General features: G+C 51.1%; 1 protein-coding gene across 1 annotated transcript in view; it reads right to left on the bottom strand.

Annotated features, from left to right (window-relative positions):
* IFFO2 (intermediate filament family orphan 2) overlaps positions 1–22,032 on the bottom strand; it is a 64,766-nt gene that overhangs the window by 11,015 nt on the left and 31,719 nt on the right. Inside the window, exons 2-5 of the mRNA XM_064730919.1 lie at positions 10,747–10,807; positions 10,323–10,418; positions 5,373–5,513; positions 2,267–2,409 (exon numbers count right to left, since the gene is read on the bottom strand). Coding sequence (XP_064586989.1) covers positions 2,267–2,409; positions 5,373–5,513; positions 10,323–10,418; positions 10,747–10,807 — 441 coding nt within the window. The remainder of the gene's footprint in view (positions 1–2,266; positions 2,410–5,372; positions 5,514–10,322; positions 10,419–10,746; positions 10,808–22,032) is intronic.

A 22,032-nucleotide genomic window follows, 5' to 3' on the forward strand; every position in this document is an offset into this window, starting at 1 on the left:
CCTAAAGACATCTGACAGGAGCCCTAACAAGGGGAATCATCAGAGCTTTGGCAAAACCCAGCCCTCACACACAGGGGATTCAGGCAGAAAGGAGGAAATGCTCCCCTCAACCAGAACTCCAAAAAGCCTCACCAGCCTGTATTTGTGGATATTATGGGGTGTTTTACGAGTATTTTGGGGGATTTTGGGGGTCCCCACCTGTGTTTTGAGGCTCCCAGGGTGGAATTTGAGGATATTTGGGGGTGTTTGAGAAGGATTTTAGGGATCCCAGGAGATCCCAGGCTGGGGTTAGGGGATATTTGGGGATATTTGAGGATATTTTGGGAGGGTTTGGGGGTCCCCACCTGCGTTTTGAGGCTCCCAGGGTGGAATTTGGGGATATTTGGGGGCGTTTGAGAAGGATTTTAGGGATCCCAGGAGATCCCAGACTGGGGTTAGGGGATATTTGGGGGTATTTGGGAATATTTGGGAGTATTTGGGGGGTTTTGGGGGTCCTCACCTGCATTTTGAGGCTCCCAGGGTGGAATTTGAGGATATTTGGGGGTGTTTGAGAAGGATTTGGGGGGGGGTTGGGGGTCCCAGGAGATCTCAGACTGGGGTTAGGGGATATTTGGGGATATTTGAGGATATTTTGGGGGATTTTGGGGATCCCCACATGCATTTTGAGGCTCCCAAGACGGAATTAAGGAATATTTGGGGGTATTTGACGGGATTTGAGGAGTATTTTGGGAGGGTTTGGGGGGTCCTCACCTGCATTTTGAGGCTCCCAGGGTGGAATTTGGGGATATTTGGGAGTATTTGGGCATATTTGAGGAGTATTTTGGGGGTCCCCACCTGCATTTTGAGGCTCCCAGGGTGGAATTTGGGGATATTTGGGAGTATTTGAGGAGTATTTTGGGGGTCCCCACCTGCATTTTGAGGCTCTCAGGAGGTTTGGGGGTCCCAGAGTGGGGTTAGGGGATGTTTTGGGGGGTTTTAGGAGTATTTTAGGGGGTTTTGGGGGTCCCTACCCTGGCCCTGATGGGAGAAGGGGACACAAGGCACAACTCCAGGCACTTCCCTGAACTGCTCAGACAGCACCACGTGCTCAGAGCCCCTCCTGGGCTGCTCCAAACCTCCTTCCTGGCAGGAATGTGGTTTGGGGGAAAGCTTTAGGCAAAAATATTTCATTCAGGGGCAAAGTTTTAAGTAAAATAAACTCCAGTTCTTCTTAGGCAAAATAAACTCCAGTGTGGGAGATTGGACTTTGCAGCAACAGCTGACAGCACCAACATTCCTGGCGTCTATAAATTGTTGTCCACTGATCTTCCAGACACATCCACCACTCCCTTTTGCCTGCAGCCCAACTGAAAAACCTCCCAAAAACCCTGAGGGGTTTGTGCCACCCCAAGCTGAGCTTTCAGGTCAAATTCTACCCAGCCAAGCCGCAGCAAACTGCAGATATCAAATATTCAGCCTAAGATGCAGAACAGACTCCTGGTTTTGACTCTTTTTTTGTTGCATTTTTTTCCTCTTTTGCAGCAGCCCAGAACAGCAAAACCAGTTTGTATCTTTTATATCTCTGTCATTCCTCCTACTCAAGGGAGGAGCAGAAATCCGATAATTTCATTTGAGCTTCCCCAAACCTCCATGCTGCCAGCTCAGAGAGTGCAGGAGCAGCTCTCAGGGTACTCACATGTTGTGGTGTGTTTTTAGCTTCCGGGTCCCTTCCCAGGTGTGCCGATATTCCCTTCTCCCTTCCCCCTCGCCCCTTGCTGAGTGTGCCCTGTCAATCAGGCTGACATTCCAGCAAGACGTTGTGTGGTTGGTCGATTTCAAAGGATGCTCCTCAGGCCTGGGGGACATTGGCCCGTATAGGTGTCCCCAGTCCCTTGAGACCCTGCCCCTTTCACCTGGTTGGTGGCTCACCTGTCCCCTCCCCTTCCCCTGTCCCTGAGCTTAAAAGGTTAATCAGACCATGCGGCCGGCATTCTGTTGGAGGAATTGCCCGGTTCAGACCTCTGTAACCATGGAATAAACATCTGGATATAACCCTCCAGCAGAATCCTCTCCTTTTTCTCTTCACCATCGCCAGAAGCTCTCTCTCCTGAGGTAAACGGAGTTCCTGACAAGCCTGGACTTGCACCAGTGTCCTGCTGCAATCTGCAGCAGCCGAGGAATCTCTGGGGTAAAACACCACAGTGCCGCCTTTGGCCCAGCAGCGAGGGTCACACTGACCCAGGCACCATCTAACTGGTTATATTGGGATTCATATTCCAATACTCACAGCTGGTTGAACATCCTCTTCATCTCGTCTGTGATGTTGAGGGAGCAGCTGACCTCGTCATCCGAGAACCGCCCGTTGTCGGCGTCCTGCTCCGACAGCTCCTCGTCCGACGGCAGCTTCCTCTCCTTCTTCTTGGAAGCCACCTGGGGGGCACAGACAGCGCTGAGCCAGGGCTGGGCAGGGAATTGGGGTGCAGGGGGAGCAGGGGGGCGAGGGCTGAGCCTGGGCTGTGGCCGATCCCCCGCCCGGCCCGAGCAGCGCGCACGGAGCACAGGAAGCGGCTGAGGAGAGCAAAGCGAGCTGAGGGCGCTGCCAGAGCTCCGGGGGTGGCACTGAGCCAGCCTGGCACCGGCTGGCACCTGCCAGGGGCCATGCACAGCCTGGGGGCAGCCAGCGAGAGGCTGGGATGAGCCAGGGCAAAGCACGAGGGGCAGCAGGGCCCGGGCACAGAGCAGGGACAGAACTCTCCCTCTCCTGCCACCGCCACAGGCGCGGCCTCCAGAGCAGAACCCCAGCAAGGAACCGACAGGAAACCCCTCCGAGAGCCTTAATTCCAGAGAGGAACACCCAGAGAGCCTTAATTCCAGAGAGGAACACCCAGAGAGCCTTAATTCCAGAGAGGAACACCCAGAGAGCCTTAATTCCAGAGAGGAACACCCAGAGAGCCTTAATTCCAGAGAGGAACACCCAGAGAGCCTTAATTCCAGAGAGGAACACCCAGAGAGCCTTAATTCCAGAAAGGAACACCCAGGGAGCCTTAATTCCAGAAAGGAACACCCAGGGAGCCTTAATTCCAGAGAGGAACACCCAGAGAGCCTTAATTCCAGAGAGCCTTTATTCCAGAGAGGAACACCCAGAGAGCCTTAATTCCAGAGAGGAACACCCAGAGAGCCTTAATTCCAGAAAGGAACACCCAGAGAGCCTTAATTCCAGATAGGAGCTTCCAAAGAGCCTTTATTCCATGGAGGAACTTCCAGGAAGGAATTTCCAGAGAGCCTTTATTCCATGGAGGAACTTCCAGGGAGGAATTTCCACGGAAGAACTTCCAGAGAGGAATTTCCAGACAGGAATTTCCAGTGAGATTTTATTCCAGGGAAGAATTTCCACAGAGGAATTTCCAGAGAACCCTTTGTTCCAGGGAATGAATTTCCCACCCCAGCAGCAGCAGCAGCAGCAGATTGAGGATCCTCAGCACACAGGAAGGGTTGGCTGAGCCATGGAAAAGCCTGGAGAGCCCCCAAGAAATGAAGTTCAGGGAACTCGAGGGACAGCCCTGCAAGGGGCACAGAGGGAACACACAGGATGATCCCAGAGAAATGGGGACACACAGGATGATCCCAGAGAAATGGGGACACACAGGATGATCCCAGAGGGATGGGAACACACAGAATGGTCCCAGAGGATCCCAAAGGGATGGGAACACACAGGATGATCCCAGAGAGTTGGGAACACACAGGATGCTCCCAGAGGGATGGGAACACACAGAATGATCCCAGAGGATCCCAAAGGGATGGGAACACACAGGATGATCCCAGAGAGTTGGGAACACACAGGATGCTCCCAGAGGGATGGGAACACACAGGATGATCCCAGAGGATCCCAGAGGGATGGGAACACACAGGATGATCCCAGATCCCAGAGGATTGGGAACCCACAGGATGATCCCAGAGAAATGGGAACACACAGGATGATCCCAGATCCCAGAGGATTGGGAACCCACAGAATGATCCCAGATCCCAGAGGATCCCAGAGGGATGGGAACACACAGGATGATCCCAGAGGATCCCAAAGGGTTGGGAACACACAGGATGATCCCAGAGGATCCCAGAGGGATGGGAACACACAGGATGATCCCAGAGGGATGGGAACACACAGAATGCTCCCAGAGGTTTGGGAACACACAGAATGATCCAGATCCTAAAGGGATGGGAACACACAGGATGATCCCAGAGGATCCCAGAGGTTTGGGAACACACAGAATGATCCAGATCCTAAAGGGATGGGAACACACAGGATGATCCCAGAGGATCCCAGAGGTTTGGGAACACACAGGATGATCCCAGAGGATCCCAGAGGGATGGGAACACACAGGATGCACAGCTGGTGCCAGAACCTCCAACACACAATCCCCTCCCACCCTACAGCAGTTTTCCCTCTCCTTGGCACACAGACCATCCCTTGCTGGCCTTGCTCTCCGGGTCATTTTAACCCTGCAGGCCTGGGCAGGAGTGTGCTCTGCACTCACCTCTGAGCACAAAGGCTCAGCAATTCCCCCCAGAGACAAGGAGAAGGCACTGGCACCACACAGTGGCTCAACTTGCCTGAGAAATAATTCTCCTCTGAGGAGGTTTGAGTCTTTTGGGGAACACAAGGGGGAAAACCATCAAACATTTCACAGCTTCACCAGCAGAGCCCACAAGGATCTTTTACAGTGTTTCTGACAGCGCTTAGCACACTGTGTGCTATCACTACACACAGAAAAAGCATCAGATTTACTGCAAGCCTGAGCAAGACACAGTGAGATGGAAGCAGAAGGAAGGTGGGTTAGTCAGAGCTGGAGCTGCAGCTGTGACAAGACCAGCTGCACTGGGAGGGACAGCCCTGGTCCAGCAGAGCTGCCACTGCTCCTTTGGGAGCAAATTGAAGGACTTTCCTTCGAGCCCCAAGGAGCTCCAAGGAAAGCAACTGGAGCAGCCAGAGCTCACCATCACACAAATGTTATTTCTGGCCACAGAGCTCGAGCCAGAAATAAGAACATGCAGATGACAGCTCCATGAGCTTAAAACCTGTCACTTGTGAAGGGAGCAAATGGGAGGGAGGAATTACACAAACCTAAACCTGTAACACTGCTTTTTTCCCCTGCATTCAGTACAGGCTAACATCAGGCTCACAGCACAGCTTAAAGATCATCCTGGGACTGTCTTTTTGTCCAACTCTGTGCACTTTGTGCTCCTGGTGCTGCAGCAGAGCTGCCCTGACAGCCAGCGGGGGAAACACAGCCAGAGAGAGAGAGAGTTCAAGAAAAGGCAAATGAGCTGGACCACACTGCTCAGCACTGCTCCCTCCTGCCCTGCCCTGCCCTGTGGGGAATTCAGGGCCTAATCACCTGGAAAATCTTGGAAACGTCTTCCGAGTTGCGCTGCTGCGCGACATCGCACAGCTTGGCCGTGATATCGATTCGGCGGCAGATGTCCATGTCCACCTTCATGGCCTTTTCTTGGATCTTTGTGTCCAGGTCTGTCATGGGCTGCAGGAAGGACAGCAGGGATTATCTTCTATTATTAGACAGTTCAGGCAAGAGGAGATGCCCCACAGTATCTCTGGAACCCCAGAGCTAAACCTCACACCCTGCTCTGGGGCACAGAGCAGGGACAGAACTCTCCCTCTCCTGCCACCACCACAGGCGCGGCCTCCAGAACAGAACCCCAGCAAGGAACCGACAGGAAACCTTTCCAGAGAGCCTTAATTCCATGGAGGAACTTCCAGAGCCTTTATTCCATGGAGGAATTTCCATAGAACCTTTATTCCATGAAGGAATTTCCACAGAACCTTTATTCCATGGAGGAATTTCCAGAGAGCCTTTATTCCATGGAGGAATTTCCAGAACCTTTATTCCATGGAGGAATTTCCACAGAACCTTTGTTCTAGGGAGGAATTTCCACAGAGCCTTTATTCCATGGAGGAATTTCCACAGAACCTTTATTCCATGGAGGAATTTACACAGAGCCTTTGTTCTAGGGAGGAATTTCCACAGAACCTTTATTCCATGGAGGAATTTCCACAGAACCTTTATTCCATGGAGGAATTTCCACAGAGCCTTTGTTCTAGGGAGGAATTTCCAGGAAACCTTTATTCCATTAAGGAATTTACACAGAGCCTTTATTCCATGAAGGAATTTCCACAGAACTTTTATCCCATGAAGGAATTTACACAGAGCCTTTGTTCTAGGGAGGAAATTTCCAGAAAACCTTTATTCCATGAAGGAATTTCCACAGAACCTTTATTCCATGGAGGAATTTCCACAGAACCTTTATTCCATGGAGGAATTTCCACAGAGCTTTTATTCCATGGAGGAATTTCCACAGAACCTTTATTCCATGAAGGAATCTCCACAGAACCTTTATTCCATGGAGGAATTTCCTTTGTTCCAGGGAACAAATCTCCCATTGGGGCAGTCTGAGGAAGCTCAGCCCTGATTCTAACAAATTCCAGCTCAGAGGGATTTGACACTGAAAAAAAACCCTGTACCCACCCCAAAACTGCTCAGTGAGGACGGGGAGCCTCGGTGGGTCAGGAACAGGGCAGGACAATGCAATGCCCACAGAAATGAGGATGCCCCAGCCCTGGAAATGCTCAAGCTGGGCTTGGAGCACCTGGGACAGTGGAAGGAGACTGGATTGTCCTGAAGGTCCCTTCCATCCCAAACCACTCTGGGATTCCACAAACAACCCTTTAAAAATGGAGAGCACCCCCTGTGTAGCAGAGCAGAGTGAAATGTGAATCCTGGTGAGGATCCAACACTTCCCCTCTTGCACACACAAAAGTTGTGCCTGCACAGAGGAGCTGCTGAAAAACCAGAATGCACAGGAACTGCACACAGAGCGTGGGACAGCAAATCCTGAGTGGATCCAAGGAGATCCATGAAAACCTTGGCACAGAGATCACCCCTCACTGGCACTGACCTGGCTTCCAGCCCAGCTAAAGCTCTGCAGGAAAATTTCTGTGTAAAAACACTGCCTGGGAGTAGCTCTGATTTCTGAGATCCTCCCACTCAGACAGAAATCTGGCTCCTTGTGAAGGGAGAAACATTAAAAAAACCCAAAGCACATTTTCCATCCTAGCTGAGACTTGCTCTCCTGGACAGCTCCACTCCTCAGCAATGCTTCCACCTGGGACACAAAAGTGCAAAAACCCTTTGCAGATCATTCTTAAACAACAAATCCCTTTCTAAGAAAAAGCTCTGTGCTTTTTGTTGGTTTGATTTGCTTTTCCCCACCATTTTGAGTTTTAAATTATTACAGACTCTTCTCCAGGCCCTGTGAACCACCTTCAAAATCTGATATTGTTGTTTTAAATTTTTACACAGAGTCCTCTCCAGGCCCTTTAGAGTTTGAGATTTTTTTTGGTTTAAATTTTTACACAGACTCTTCTCCAGCCCCTGTGAACCACCTTTAGAGTTTGTGATTTTTTTGGTTTAATTTTTTACATAGAGTCTTCCCCAGCCCCTGTGAAGCTCCTTTAGAGTTTGAGGTTTTTTGGATTAATTTTTTACACAAGTTTTCTCCGGCCCCTGTGAAGCACCTTTAGAGTTTCAGGGTTTTTGGTTTAATTTTTTACACAGTCTTCTCCAGCCCTTGTAAACCACCTTTAGAGTCTGAGGTTTTTTGGGTTAAATTTTTACACAGACTCTTCTCCAGCCCCTGTGAACCAACTTTAGAGTTTGTGATTTTTTTGGTTTAACTTTTTACATAGAGTCTTCTCCAGTCCCTGTGAACCACCTTTACAGTCTGAGGTTTTTTTTTATTTAGATTTTTACACAGTCTTCTCCAGCCCTTGTAAACCACCTTTAGAGTCTGAGGTTTTTTAGTTTAAATTTTTACACATTTTTACTTCTCCAGCCCCTGTGGAGCACCTTTACAGTCTGAGGTTTTTTTGTTTAATTTTTACACAGACTCTTCTCCAGCCCCTGTGAACACCTTTAAAGTCTGAGATTGTTGTTTTAGATTCTTATACAGAGTCTTCTCCAGCCCCTGTGAACCAACTTTAGAGTCTGAGGTTTTTTGGGTTAAATTTTTACACAGACTCTTCTCCAGCCCCTGTGAACCACCTTTAGAGTTTGTGATTTTTTTGGTTTAACTTTTTACATAGAGTCTTCTCCAGCCCCTGTGAACCACCTTTACAGTCTGAGGTTTTTTTGGTTTAATTTTTTACACAGTCTTCTCCAGCCCTTGTAAACCACCTTTAGAGTTTGAAGGTTTTTTAGTTTAAATTTTTACACAGAGTCTTCTCCAGCCCCTGAAAATCACCTTTAGAATTTGAGGTTATTTGGATTAATTTTTTACACAAGTTTTCTCCGGCCCCTGTGAAGCACCTTTAGAGTTTGAGATTTTTTTTTTAAATTTTTACACAGAGTCTTCTCCAGCCCCTGTGAATCACCTTTAGAGTCTGAGGTTTTTTGGGTTAAATTTTTACACAGACTCTTCTCCAGCCCCTGTGAACCACCATTAAAGTCTGATATTGTTGTTTTAAATCTTTACACAAGTTTTCTTCAGGCCATGTGAAGCACCTTTAAAGTCTGAGATTGTTGTTTTAGATTTTTACACAGACTCTTCTTCAGCTCCTGTGAAGCACCTTTAGAGTTTGAGATTTTTTTAATTTAAATTTTTACACAGACTCTTCTCCAGCCCCTGTGAAGCACCTTTAGAGTTTGAGGTTTTTTGGATTAATTTTTTACACAGTCTTCTCCAGCCTCTGCGAATCACCTTTGGAGATTTGTGTTTTCCAGACACTCAGAGCAAAATAAATCTCTCAACACTGACACAATCTCACTTGCTGAGCTGCTGATCCTTATCTGCAGGAAGCAAAGAGCCACGTGCCAACATTTTTGCACTTCCCAATTCTAAATATTTGCCCGGTGAGGCTCAGAGGAAGCACTCCCAGTGCTTTCCCTGGGCTCCCTGATCCCTCAGAGCACTTTCCCTGGCCCGGAGATGTTTGCCTGCAGCAGCACCTCCCTGTGTGCACACACAGCAGCTCCTGGTGAATGGAGCCAGGCCCAGCCCCTGCAGGCTCTAACCCAGCACAGCCACCCCTCATTAACCACACAAGGACACACAGCTAATTGCCAAATTTCCCATGAGCAGATCTAGTGGCCCTGAGAGAATGGATTTGACACCTGGGAGCGGGTTCTGCAGGTTTCTGTGAAGTCAGGAGAAGGCTGTTTGTGTGCAAAAATTACGGAGTAAATCAGCGTAACAGGGTTTATTCCTCACACAAATGGCTTCAGCACTGCCTCGGACTTACTGAGAAAGGCACCTTAATGTTCACCTGGCTTATCTTTCCAGATACCTGCATGATCTCACTTCTAAATAAAAGAATTTTATGCACTCAGGGCCTAAAAGATCCTCTGGCTTTGAAGAGAGCTCAGTATCTAATGAGACATGAGGAAATTCCTGAGAAAACAAGACTTTTTTGTTTTTTTGGGTTTTTTTAAATAAGCCATGAGGTTGAACCAGCCCTGGAAGCACAGCCAATACCTGAACCAGGATTCATCTTTTCAGAGTTCATTGAGGGAGATGGGAACACCTATTCCTCCCTGTGAGGCCCTGGCAGAGGTGCCCAGGGAAGCCGTGGCTGCCTGGGCCTGCCCACCCTCCCAGGGAGGAATAAACTGTTTCCCATCTCCCTTAATGAACTCTGAAAAGATGAATTGGTTGAACCAGCCCTGCAAGCAAAGCCAATACCTGAACCAGGATTCATCTTTTCAGAGTTCATTGAGGGAGATGGGAAATACCTACTCCTCCCTGTGAGGGTGCTGAGGCCCTGGCAGAGGTGCCCAGGGGAGCTGTGGCTGCCCCTGGATCCCTGCGCCAGGGGAAGGTGTCCCTGCCATGCCAGGGCTGGAACAGGATGATCTTTAGGCTCCTTCCAGCACAAACCAGCCCATGATTCCATACAAAGTGCTCCTTTAGGAACAGGATTTGGAGCAGGATTTGTTCCTGCGTGGCTCCAGGCAAAGTCCCCGTGCCAGCAGCAGCTGGAGCCGCCCAGGGCTGGGGCTGCTCCCAGGCTGGGACTTTTCCAGCCCTTTTCTCCCAGCAGCTGTGGGGAGGGAGGGAGGGCAGAGTCCTGGTGATGGGCAAGCAGCAGTTAATGCATCTCCACACAGACCAGACAGGAAGCAGGGGAGGGGGATCTGTCTGATGCATTGGATCCCAGCAGCCATCGCTAATTACACAGCAGCACTCGCTAATTACACAGCAGCACTCGCTAATCACCTGGCTGGGGGTGAAGCCATGTGCAGGGCACGCTCCCACAGAGGGCCCTCTGTACTTACATCACTCATCAGACCCTTGAACACCACCAGCTCTGCCTTCAGCCTCTCGATCTTCTCATTCAGCTCCTCCTGCAGAGCTTCTGCTTCCTGGGCCTCCTGCAGGGGAAACAGCCGGGGGTGAGAGCCCAGCCCTGACCCCCACTCAGCTGAGCAGGCGGCTAAAAAGGGGCTTAGGATGGAACTTCATTCTTTAGTGAAATTTAATTGTTACCCTCTGTTGTAAATTCCACTCCCTCCTCCCACTTTGTCACAAACTTAGTCACAAACTTCGTCATTTCCTGCTCCAGCTTCCCAGCATTAGCACTATCCTTTACAGCAGCACAGCTGCTCTAGCCAGAGGGCAAATTTTTAATTAAAAGACAAAGAAAATGCTGAACAGCATGAGGAGAGCTGCACCTTTCCCCCCACACTGCCCACACCTCACCTCTCTCAAGGTTTCCACCATGGATTCCAGGCTCATCCTCCTGGTCAGCTCCTCTTCCCATCTGAAAGACAAGAGGTGCAAAGGGTTAACTACAGAGAAAAGCAGCTTTTCCCCTCAGAATGACAAGTTCTGATGGCTGTGGGAGGAGATGTGACAGTTTCTGGAAATGCAGAGCAGATGGGCTCCCTCAGACAGAGCGGGGAGTCTGTGAGGGAAGCAAAGCTGTCTCCGCTTTTACTGGGACCAGCATTCCTCCAGCAGAACCAGGGAACCACAGAGCTCTGGGCTGGGAGATCCCATTCCAGGGATCCAACCCCTCAAATATCCCATTCCAGGGGTCCAGCCCCTCAAAGATCCCATTCCAGGGATCCAACCCCTCAAAGATCCCATCCCAGGGATCCAGCCCCTCAAAGATCCCATCCCAGGGATCCAACCCCTCAAAGATCCCATCCCAGGGGTCCAACCCCTCAAAGATCCCATCCCAGGGATCCAACCCCTCAAATATCCCATTCCAGGGGTCCAGCCCCTCAAAGATCCCATCCCAGGGATCCAGCCCCTCAAAGATCCCATCCCAGGGATCCAGCCCCTCACAGATCCCATTCCAGGGATCCAGCCCCTCAAAGATCCCATCCCAGGGATCCAGCCCCTCAAAGATCCCATCCCAGGGATCCAGCCCCTCAAAGATCCCATTCCAGGGGTCCAACCCCTCAAAGATCCCATCCCAGGGATCCAGCCCCTCAAAGATCCCATTCCAGGGGTCCAACCCCTCAAAGATCCCATTCCAGGGATCCAGCCCCTCACAGATCCCATTCCAGGGATCCAGCCCCTCAAAGATCCCATCCCAGGGATCCAGCCCCTCAAAGATCTCATTCCAGGAGTCCAACCCCTCAAAGATCCCATTCCAGGGATCCAACCCTCAAAGATCCCATTCCAGGGATCCAGCCCCTCAAAGATCCCATTCCAGGGATCCAACCCCTCAAAGATCCCATCCCAGGGATCCAGCCCCTCAAAGATCCCATTCCAGGGATCCAGCCCCTCAAAGATCCCATCCCAGGGATCCAACCCCTCAAAAATCACCTTCCACTGTCCCAGGGTGTTCCAGCCTGGCCTTGGACACTGCCAGGGATCCAGGGGCAGCCTCGGGGCAGCCTGTGCCAGCCCCACCCTCACAGGAACAATTCCTTCCTCATTTCCAACCTAAATTTCCCCTCTTTCAGTTCATTTGATATTTGGCTGCAAACGAGGTGGGAAGTTTTTGGTCCAGGAAGAATCAGGGAAGTTATGTCAATCAAAAGTGTTAGGATTTCCCACTTCAGTCCAAGCAGTCCATGTGTTTCTGTGCCTTCTGTATCCAAATCCTCACTGAGCTCCATGTCCCTGCCTCTTCCCAGCCCTCCAGCTGCCAGGAGAACACTCCAACAAGTCCCTGAGTGCTGGGGGTGCCAGGGAAGGAGACAGAGCTGAAATTGTTTCATTAAAGTGGCTGAGGTCATCATGGGGCTCTGAGCAGCCTGGTCTATGAAAGGGAGTGAAATAAAATGACTTTAAGGCTGTTGCCAACCCAAATCCTTATGGGGTCCTACAATTATTTTTATAATTGTATTTTATATTGTATTTTTATATTGTATTGTATTGTATTGCATTGCATTGCATTGTATTGTATTGTATTGCATTGTATTGTATTGTATTGTATTGTTTGGGGTTTTTAAAATTCTGTTTTCAAGCACTGAAACCCTTTACAGCAAACCCCAAATGTGACAATTTTAACTGGAAACATTCTGGGAAAACGCTGATACACCTCCACAGACATGGGCATGGTTTGAGTCTGGTAGGAGAGGGAAAGCCAAGCGTGTGCCCCTCTTTGAACAGGCACCAGCCTCACAGATATGTGTGTGCTTGGCAGAAAGATTTTTAAATGTTGAGTCTGATGAAAGAATAGAGATAGGAGCAAGTTTTGATATAGAAGAAAAGAATTGTGAGCCAGTCTTACTGGATAACCAAGGAGGCAAAGGGTGTGTTGGTTAGAAGGAGTTTTTATGGCTTAGAGCAAAGGATAAACCCACCTCAAAAAAAAGATGTTTTTACCAAGCAGAAAGACAGCACAGGCAAACAAGTCAGCCAATGTGGCAAGTAGAAAAAAGGTCTCAGAATTTTCCACTGCAAGAAAACTAAAAAACAACTTCTAGCTTAAACTGTAATGTACTAACTTTTAGTGACTGGAGAACAGTAACATGAATATGGTGATTACAGTAGTTATGATGGGCTATAGATAATAGTTAAGGTATAGATTGGTTCTACTGTACTAAGATGCTCAGCAAAGTATATAATTGATTGTAACTAAAATTAAGTTTAAATTAAACTTTAAAGTTTAAATTAAAATTAAGGTGTCCAGGCCTGCCTGCAGCTGGAGCTGACAGCTGCGGGCACAGCTCTGTCACCCACAACCCTGGACTGCTGGAACCTCTTGGGTACAATAAACTGCATTTTGGATACAATAAACTGCATTTTGGATACAATAAACTGCATTTTGGATACAATAAACTGCATTTTGGACACCCACCTGGAGTCCCGCATCTCTCATTCAGGCTCTTACACAGCAGGACTTGTTGTGCATCTTTTTACCAGCATGGATTCACTGCCAAGCAGGGGAAAATATTTAGGCTGCAATTTGCATTTGTCACCAAACGTTGCAGCTCGGATTTCCGTGCCCTGGGTGGGTTTGTACTAATTAATGCACATTGCTATAAAAATAGCAACTTTGCCTTTCTAATATCAGAGGCAAGAAGGTGAAATTAATTAAAGCAGGCAATTATATTGGCAATGAGTGAGCTGCCTGTCCTGTTCCAGGGCAATCATCCCTCCTGCCTCTGCTGCCAGTGGATGGGAGTGGAGCAGACGCTGCAAAAATTGATCTGCTGCTTCTCAAGGGTTGAACTCCTGGCAGGAGGGAGGGATGCTGGCTGCAGGCAGCCCTCCTGCTGAATTCCTGCCTTCTGCGGAGGGAGAGAGGGATTTTTGGAGAACGTCACCTCTGTGTTTTCCCTGACTCTGCCAAAAGGCAGCAGAAGGGATTTGAGTTCCTCTTTGAGTTCCTCCCCAGCCAGGGCAGCTGCCACAATTACACATCCCAACCTCCCCCATCCTGCAGGCAGCCCAGCCTTCTTTCCTTGGTGCTTCTTGTAGAGATTTACAGCTCTAATTCCTGCCCAGCAAACCCAAAGCAGTGCCTTCTTCAGGACAGGGGGAAAGTGCCACCTTCCACAGTCCCTGTGTTTCTCTTAATTACAGCAACAATAAAACCATCAGTGATTTTCAATCAGTTCCAAACAGTTTTTAACCAGATTTTTTAAAATTTCCTGCCTGACTGAAGGGAATTTTCCCAGGTCTGGCAAGGAGAAGGGATTTGAGTTCCTCCCCAGCCAGGGCAGCTGCCACAATTACACATCCCAACCTCCCCCATCCTGCAGGCAGCCCAGCAGCTCCATTTCATCACTTGGTGCTTTTTGCAGAGGTTTACAGCTCTAATTCCTGCCCAGCAAACCCAAAGCAGTGCCTCCTTCAGGACAGGGGGAAAGTGCCACCTTCCACACTCCCCAATCCCTGTCTTTCTCTTAATTACAGCAACAACAAAACCATCAGTGATTTTTAATCAGTTCCAAACAGTTTTTAACCAGTTTTTTTAAAAGTTCCTGCCTGACTGAAGGGAATTTTCCCAGGTCTGGCAAGGAGGGTCCTGCTAACCATTAATATCAAATTCTTAACCCCAGAGCACATTCCTCCCACCCACCACCAAGCTGATTAACCTCATTTACCAGCTCAAAATGCCAATCTTACTTTCCCCTCACACTTAAACCTCGGGAGAATATTCCCAGTGAGGAGAGGACGGAGCCAGGCAGGGGGTGACAATGGAGAGGAGGATTAATTGTGCATCTCAACTTCCAGGGAGGTGAGACAATAACAAGATTGCTCATTCTGTGATCATCCTGTGTTTGCTGCAGCACAGCCGACTTTAAAGGGACCTTGGCAGCTGTGCTGCTGCACATTCCCAAAACCCAGAAGCCAGGGCACTGAGAGGATGCTAATTATGGCTCTGCTGCCTTTATTATTCACCACACTCCATGATTCCCCTGGTCATTTACATTAATAATCAGTATTTCTCTCCTCAGCTACCATCTGTAACCCCAGCAGGCTGTGGGTGCCCCTGTGCTGCTCCCTGGCACACAGAACCGGGGGTGCAGCCCAAAAATGCCACAGAGGGACCCAACAGCTCAGGAGCTGCCTTCAACCCAAGGGAGAGGGGAGCAAATCCATCCCAAGGGAGAGGGGAGCACCTCCATACCAAGGGAGAGGGGAGCACCTCCATCCCAAAGGAGAGGGGAGCACCCCCAATTCCAAGGGAGAGGGGAGCACCTCCAATCTCCAGGAGCTGCCTCCATCCCAAGGGAGAGGGGAGCACCCCCAGTCTCAAAGGAGAGGGGAGCACCTCTAATCCCAAGGGAGCACCTCCAATCCCATGGGAGAGGGCAGCATCCCCAATTCCAAGAGAGAGGGGAGCATCTCCAATTCCAGGGGAGAGGAGAGCACCCCCAATCCCAAAGGAGAGGGAATCACTCCAATCCCAAGGGAGACGGGAGCACCTCCATCCCAAAGGAGCACCTCCATCCCAAGGGTGCACCCCCAATTCCAAAGGAGAGGGGAGCACATCCAATTCCAATGGACTGGGGAGCACCTCCATCCCAAGGGAAAGGGGAGCACCCCCAATTCCAAGGGAGAGGGGAGCAGCCCCAATCTCCAGGAGCTGCCTCCATCCCAAAGGAGAGGGCAGCACCTCCAGTTCCAAGGGAGAGGGGAGAACCTCCAATCCCAAAGGAGCATCTCCATCCCAAGGGAGCACCCCCAATTCCAAAGGAGAGAGGAGCACCCCCAATCCCAAGGGAAAGGGGAGCACCTCCAGTTCCAAGAAAGAGGGGAGCACCCACAATTCCAAAGGGAGAGGGGAGCATCTCCAATACCAAGGGAGGGGAGCACCTCATCCCAAAGGAGAGGGGAGACCCCCAATTCCAAGGGAGAGGGGAGCAAATCCATCCCAAGGAAAAAGAGAGCACCTCCATCCCAAAGGGAGAGGGGAGCACCCCCAATCTCAAAGGAGAGGGGAGCACCCCCAATTCCAAGGGACAGGGGAGCAGCCCCAATCTCCAGGAGCTGCCTCCATCCCAAGGGAGAGAGGGGCACCTCCAGTCCCAAGCAAAAGGGGAGCACCTCCAAAGATGCTCCCAAAGGAGCACCTCCATCCCAAAGGAGCACCTCCATCCCAAGGGTGCACCCCCAATTCCAAAGGAGAGGGGAGCAAATCCAATTCCAAGGGATTGGGGAGCACCTCCATCCCAAAGGAGAGAGGAGACCCCCCAATTCCAAGGGAGAGGGGAGCAAATCCATCCCAAGGGAGAGAGGAGCAAATCCATCCCACAGGAGAGGGAAGCACCTCCATCCCAAGGGACTGGGGAGCACCTCCATCCCAAAGGAGCATCTCCATCCTAAGGGAGCACCTCCAATCCCAAGGGAAAGGGGAGCACCTCCAGTTCCAAAGGAGAGTGGAGCACCTCCAGTTCCAAGGGAAAGGGGAGCACCTCCAATTACAAGACAGAGGGGAGCACTCACAATTCCAAAGGGATTGGGGAGCACCTCCAGTTCCAAGGGAGAGGGGAGCACCCCGAATCCCAAAGGACAGGTGAGCACCCCCAATTCCAAGGGAGAGGGGAGCACCTCCATCCCAAGGAAAAGGGGAGCACCTCCATCCCAAAGGAGCATCTCCATCCCAAGGGAGCACCCCCAATCCCAAAGGAGAGGGGAGCAAATCCATCCCAAAGGAGAGGGAATCACTCCCATCCCAAAGGAGACGGGAGCACCTCCAGCTCTGCTCAGCAGGAGCTCCCTGATCCCCGAGGGTCCCTTCCAGCCCAGGAGCCCCCAGATCCCACAGTTCTGCAATAGCCAAATTCCTGGGAAGCAGCAGGGGCTGAGCTGCTGCTGCTGCTCCCCAAGCACGCTTCATTTCTTGGCTCGCCTGCAGCAATTGCAATGGTTTCCAGCTGCAACCAAAAATCCTCTTCTGACTCAGAAACGCTGCCGTCCAAAGCTCCCAGACTTTGAGGCTTTTTATTACATTTTTAGTTCTTTCTTCTAAAAAAAGCTCAGCGACATGAATTTGTTCATGCCTAAGCCAGGCTTTTTTATTTTTTTTTCCCCCCTTCTTTCCCACCTTCCAAGGACGTGTCAGTCCCATCCAGCCACAAATAAAGGGCAAGCCTGACTTTTCTCTGAAGCCCTTTTTTTCCCAGATGTGACACATCACATTCTCACATTCCAGGGCCATTCCGTCACTCCTTCAGCCCTGCCTCGCTGTCTGAGAGGAGAACAAAGGGAGCCCGGCAAGGACACGGGGCAAACAAACCCCCGGAGCAGGCAGGATTAGCAGGGCTCCAAGCAGTGCCCTTGTACAGCTGAGTCACAGCACAGCTCTGCACAGAGATGGACACACCTCGGGATAACCCTGAAATCTTCCCCGGCTTCTCCAGCCTCGGTGTGCATGGGATTGCACCGAGCTCTGGGCTGGCACCAGCCCCAAAACGCTTTGCCACCGATGCCTCGGGTTTAGATTTTCTGTTTTTTTCAGATTCTGTGCTGATATCTCAGGTTCAGCTTTTCTATGCTTCACATTCTGTGCTGATATCTCAGGTTCAGCTTTTCTATGTTTCACATTCTGTGCCGATGCCTCAGGTTTAAATTTTCTGCTTTTCACACTCTGTGCTGCTTTAGTGTGCGGGTCTGGGCTCCCATCAGGGCATGGTGAGCTCTGTGCACAGAGCAGGGAGACAAAACAATTCCTGCTCTGCTGGCACCAAGGACAAATGATCAAAATCTCAGCCCAGGAGCACAAACCCCGTGGAATGGAGAGAGAAAAACAAGGATGGGACTGCATGGGGTAAAGCTGGAATGGGACAATGAAGTCCAATATGCAAATGGAGCAGAATTTATAAAAGTGAGAGACCCCATGAGTGGTTGTGCATTTTGTGAGGATTTTGGTTCATTTTGTACCATTTTGTGTTCATCTTGGACTCATTTTGTGACATTTTGGGTTCATTTTGTGCCATTTTGGTTCATCTTGGGTTCATTTTGTGCCATTTTGGTTCATCCTGGGTGCAGCCCTGGCTGGGCTCTTGTGCTGCCCAAGGTGGATTCACTGAGGAGATCTGTGACGGTGCTCACAGGGGTTTGAGGATGAGGGAAGAGACGAGGATCTGACTCCATGTTTCAGAAGGTTTGATTTATTATTTTATGATATATATTATATTAAAACTATACTAAAAGAATAGAAGTAAGGATTTCATCAGAAGGCTGGCTAAGAATAGAAAAAGAAGGAATGATAACAAAGGTTTGTGGCTCGTACTCTGTCCAAGCCAGCTGGGCTGTGATTGGCCATTAATTAGAAACAATTAGCATGGGTTAATCAAAGATCTACCTGTTGCATTCCACAGCAGCAGATAACCATTGTTTACATTTTGTTCCTGAGGCCTCTCAGCTTCTCAGGAGGAAAAATCCTAAAGAAAGGATTGTTCATAAAAGATGTCTGCGACAGAGATCCTTTCAATAAATCCCTATTTTATCCTTCAGCTCTGTCCAGTCTCTGTTGTAGCTCAGCCTTCCCAAGGCACCAGCAGTGCCTCAAAAGCCCTCTCAAGGAACGGGATCCTCTTTGTTTCTGAGTGCCATGTGCAGCTCAGGAATGTCCGGTTTTCGGCTGTTTGGAGGGCCTGGAAAGGCCCGGGGTGGCCTTGGGGCAGCCCGCGCTTCAAAGGACGAGAAGAGGCTTCAGTTCTTCTTTTGGTCTCTGTGTTTATTAATTGTTTATCTAAAAGATTTTCTCTCGGCCCGACAGAGCTCTGCTCAGCAGCCAGCCATGAGCACACTCCCTGCCCTCTGGGGTGGTCACCTATCTTTATACCCAAAGTTACATAATGATAAATACAATATTTATCATTTTTCCCCAATACCTTTTACCCTTATTAACCAGTGCACTTTTAGTAATGACCAATCCCAAAGTGCCACCATCACCACAGAAGATGGAGGAGAAGAAGAAGAAGAAGAAGGACAGGACACGCCCCAATTCCTCCATCTTACTTCTCTAAACCCCCCTGTACAGAAATCCTAAACCCTGTGTCTCACCCTCTAATTAACCAATCCCTTCACCATTCACCCCGGTGAAACCCTCCTATCCTCATACAGGTGTCGTCTCCTGTGTAGGATCAAAGTCCAGCCACCAGACACTTCTGGAACATTCCAGGACTCCCGAGCCCCCCAAGGGTGGTCTCGGTGACTCGGCACCTCAGTCCTGAGGTGCTGAGATCCCACACAGGAACACAGCCCAGGGAAGGGCAGCAGATTCCCAAAAACCCCTGTGGAACAGCAGATAGCTGCAGACAAGTCAGCCTTGCAGAGAGCTGCTCAGTAATTGCCTTTTGCAGGGATCTGACACGCCTGGGTTGATTTAACCAAGGAACGAGGCGCTCACAGGAGGCACCGGGTACCAACACGCCGGGCTCAGAATGGGTTTGCTCAAGGCAGAAAGGCACAAACAGAGCGGCTGAGCGCTAATGACACCCGATGGTATCGGCTGCATTATTCCTGCATTAAAAATATCCCTCCCTCAAGGAATAAACCATTCAGCAAGTCATCCTAATGACAAAGTATTTATTCCATAAGTAAACTCTTCAGGAAGACCCTTTTTTGTAGGGTTGTGGAGGGAAGAAAATCCCCAAAAAGAGGGATGGGATGGGATGGGATGGGATGGGATGGGATGGGATGGGATGGGATGGGATGGGATGGGATGGGATGGGAGGGGAGGGGAGGGGAGGGGAGGGGAGGAGGGAGGGAGGGAGGGGGAGGAGGATGGGAGGGAGGAGGGAGGAAGGGAAGGAAGGGAAGGGGAAGGAGAGGAAGGGAAGGGAAGGGAGGAAGGGAAGGGAAGGGAAGGAAGGAAGGGAAGGGAAGGGAGGGAAGGAAGGGAAGGGGAAGGGAAAAGGGAAGGGAAGGGAAGGGGAAGGGAAGGAGGGAAGGGAGAAGGGAAGGGAAGGGAAGAGGAAGGAAGGGAAGGGAGAAGGGAAGGGAAGGAAGGGAAGGGAAGGGAAGGGAAGGGAAGGGAAGGGAAGGGAAGGGAAGGCTCCAGAGCTTTCAGGTTTAAGTCCACAAGGGGAAACTGAAGCGCTGGTTTGAGCAGTACCCATGAACTGCCCATGGAGACAGGAACAGCTCCCAAACACCAACCCCCAGATCATTGAGCACCCCAGAACTGAACCATTGCAATTCCCTGCCCACCCCAGCGTGGCACCAGCTGCCCCCAGCCCTGCTCTCCTGGGCACAGCATGGATGCCCCCAAGGCCGTGCCCTGCCCCAGGACCAGCCTTGTGCTCCCACCCTCCCCAGTGGGGCTGGGCTGCTCCAGGGCCCGGGGGCACCCACAGGAGCTGAGCACGGGGCTGTGCCCACAATGGCACCGGGGGGCACTCACAGGATCCCTGAGCATGAGGCCATGCCTACACTGGCACCATGTGGCACAATGGCCTCAAGCACAAAGCCCTCTTTGTGCTAGCACCACGTGGCACCCACAGAAGCCCCAGGCATGAGGCTGTGCCCACAATGGCACCGTGTGGCACACAGGGAGCCCCATGAGGCCATGCCTGCACTGGCACACATGGCCTCAAGCACAAAGCCCTCTTTGTGCTGGCACCACGTGGCACCCACAGGAGCTGAGCACGGGGCTGTGCCCACAATGGCTCTGGCTGGCACTCAGAGGAGCCTGAGCATGAGGCCACATCCGTGCTGGCACTGTGTGGCACTCAGGGAGCCCCATGAGGCCATGCCCACACGAGGCCATGCCGGCACTGGCACAGTGTGGCACACACAGGAGACTGAGCACAAAGCCCTCTTTGTGCTGGCACCACATGGCACCCACAGGAGCCCCAAGCATGAGGCTGTGCCCACATGAGGCCATGCCCACGCTGGCACCCTGTGGCACTCACAGGAGCCCTGAGCATGAAGCTGTGCCCACGCTGGCACCACCTGACCCTACGCTGCGCTGGCACCGTGTGACCCACACTGGCACTGTGTGACCCACATGGCACTGTGTGACCCACCCTGGCACTGTGTGACCTGAACTGGCACTGTGTGACCCACACTGGCACTGTGTGACCCACACTGGCACTGTGTGACCCACATGGCACTGTGTGACCCACACTGGCACTGTGTGACCTGAACTGGCACTGTGTGACCCACACTGGCACTGTGTGACCCACACTGGCACTGTGTGACCTGAACTGGCACTGTGTGACCCACACTGGCACTGTGTGACCTGAACTGGCACTGTGTGCCCACACTGGCACTGTGTGACCTGAACTGGCACTGTGTGACCTGAACTGGCACTGTGTGACCTGAACTGGCACTGTGTGACCCACATGGCACTGTGTGCCCACACTGGCACTGTGTGACCCACACTGGCACTGTGTGACCCACGCTGGCACTGTGTGACCCACACTGGCACTGTGTGACCCACACTGGCACTGTGTGACCTGAACTGGCACTGTGTGACCCACACTGGCACTGTGTGACCCACATGGCACTGTGTGACCCACACTGGCACTGTGTGACCTGAACTGGCACTGTGTGACCCACACTGGCACTGTGTGACCCACATGGCACTGTGTGACCTGAACTGGCACTGTGTGCCCACACTGGCACTGTGTGACCCACACTGGCACTGTGTGACCTGAACTGGCACTGAGTGACCCACATGGCACTGTGTGACCTGAACTGGCACTGTGTGACCCACATGGCACTGTGTGACCTGAACTGGCACTGTGTGACCCACATGGCACTGTGTGCCCACACTGGCACTGTGTGCCCACACTGGCACTGTGTGACCCACACTGGCACTGTGTGACCTGAACTGGCACTGTGTGACCTGAACTGGCACTGTGTGACCCACATGGCACTGAGTGCCCACACTGGCACTGTGTGACCTGAACTGGATTTCATTTTAAATAAAGAACTCTCTGAAGGCCTCTTTACTTCCCATGGAATCCCAGAGTGGTTTGGGTTGGAAGGAGCTCAAAGATCATCCCATGGCACCCCCTGCCACGGGCACGGACACCTTCCATCACCCCAGGGTGCTCCATGCCCTGTCCAGCTGGCATTGGGCACTGCCAGGCACAGGGCAACCACAAACTCCTGGCT

Source organism: Zonotrichia leucophrys, chromosome 21 (assembly GCF_028769735.1).
Source record: "Zonotrichia leucophrys gambelii isolate GWCS_2022_RI chromosome 21, RI_Zleu_2.0, whole genome shotgun sequence".
NCBI lineage: Eukaryota > Metazoa > Chordata > Aves > Passeriformes > Passerellidae > Zonotrichia > Zonotrichia leucophrys.